Source organism: Apteryx rowi, unplaced genomic scaffold (genome assembly GCF_003343035.1).
Source record: "Apteryx rowi isolate R43461 unplaced genomic scaffold, aptRow1 scaffold_404, whole genome shotgun sequence".
Lineage (NCBI taxonomy): Eukaryota > Metazoa > Chordata > Aves > Apterygiformes > Apterygidae > Apteryx > Apteryx rowi.
The window spans coordinates 86,247-87,323 of record NW_020450572.1 but is presented as its reverse complement, the minus strand read 5'-3'; the positions used below and the strand labels follow the sequence as shown (position 1 = coordinate 87,323).

The window sequence follows — 1,077 nt, the reverse complement described above, 5'->3', positions numbered from 1 at the left end:
GCCCTGATGCGCAGGCACTTTCCCGTCCCGGGGCTGGACGAGCCCCAGAAAGTGTCCGGAGAGGAGCCCGCCAGGCCGCGCTCCTCTTGTCCCACACCCGGCCCCGCTCGGCTCCCTCCCTCTCTCCGCGCCGTGCGGGGGACCGCTCTGACTGCGCCGAGCCGGGGGAGGGGGGGGAAAGGGGCAAGGGAGGAAGAGACGCATGGGGGAGAGCTCGGCACGGGGCGAGGCGCAGCGCCCTGGCGTGTGCGGCGGGGATGTGTGCGTGTGGATGTGGCGGTGCCCCGCGCGCGCGCGCGCACACACTCGCACCCAGATACACACACACACACACTCGCACACACTCACCGTGTGGACTCGGGGGAACGGAGGGAGGGGGGTGGCTGGGCTGGGCCGGCTCCCTTCCACCCTCAACCTCTCCCCCCCCCCAAGCCGCTCTCCACATCCATCCTCTCTCTTACCTTTAACAGCAAGGCCTTCGTTCTGGCGCCATCTTCATGAAGCCTCAGAAATCCGAAGAGTCGGCTGCAGAAGGGGAGCGGGCGGGAGGGAGGGGAGAGAGGCACAAGGCACAGCGTTAGCGAGAGTCAGTCCCCCGCACGGGCAGGCAGGCTCGCTCGCTCCCGGCGGGCAAGGGCAGAGCGCGGCGGCGGGGCCGGCAGCCCGCACACGGGCACACACGCACTCCCGAGCGGGGAGCCGCGGGCAGGGGAGGGGGGGACAAGGAGGGAGCGCAGGCCGAGCCGGGACACGGAGGCGGCCGGGGCGGAGTGGGGAGCGGGTACCTGTCGAGGCCGGATAGGGCTTCTCTCTCCTCGGCTGTCAAGCTGGCGAAGTCCTCCTCGCTCTGGCCGCTCGCTTTCCCCGCCGCCATTTTCTTTTCCTCATCACCGAAAGGAGCAGCAGAGGCGGCGGCAGCGGCGAGCGACACTCCGCACGATTTCATGGAAACGCAGCGTAATTAACTCACGATCGCAACCCCCCCCCGCGCGCCCCCAACACCCCCCAGCGCCGGGCGGGGCGGGGTGCCCGACACACACACACACACCCCACAACTTTTATTACAACAACAACAGC

General features: G+C 69.4%; 1 protein-coding gene across 8 annotated transcripts in view; it reads right to left on the bottom strand.

Annotated features, from left to right (window-relative positions):
* Window positions 1-1,046, bottom strand: part of KDM6A (lysine demethylase 6A) — a 158,393-nt gene extending 157,347 nt beyond the window's left edge. For 5 of the 8 annotated variants that reach the window (XR_003255154.1, XR_003255155.1, XM_026075463.1 and 2 more), the window contains exons 1-2: window positions 786-1,044; window positions 462-525 (exon numbers count right to left, since the gene is read on the bottom strand). Coding sequence is in view for 4 of the 8 variants with exons in the window: in XM_026075463.1 (XP_025931248.1) it covers window positions 462-525; window positions 786-946 (225 nt within the window). In the remaining 4 variants the exon portion in view is untranslated. Of the gene's footprint in view, window positions 1-461; window positions 526-785 lie in introns of all 8 variants that reach the window. The other 3 variants (XR_003255152.1, XR_003255153.1, XM_026075464.1) reach the window with 3 other exon arrangements.
* Between the last annotated feature and the right edge of the window lie 31 nt (window positions 1,047-1,077).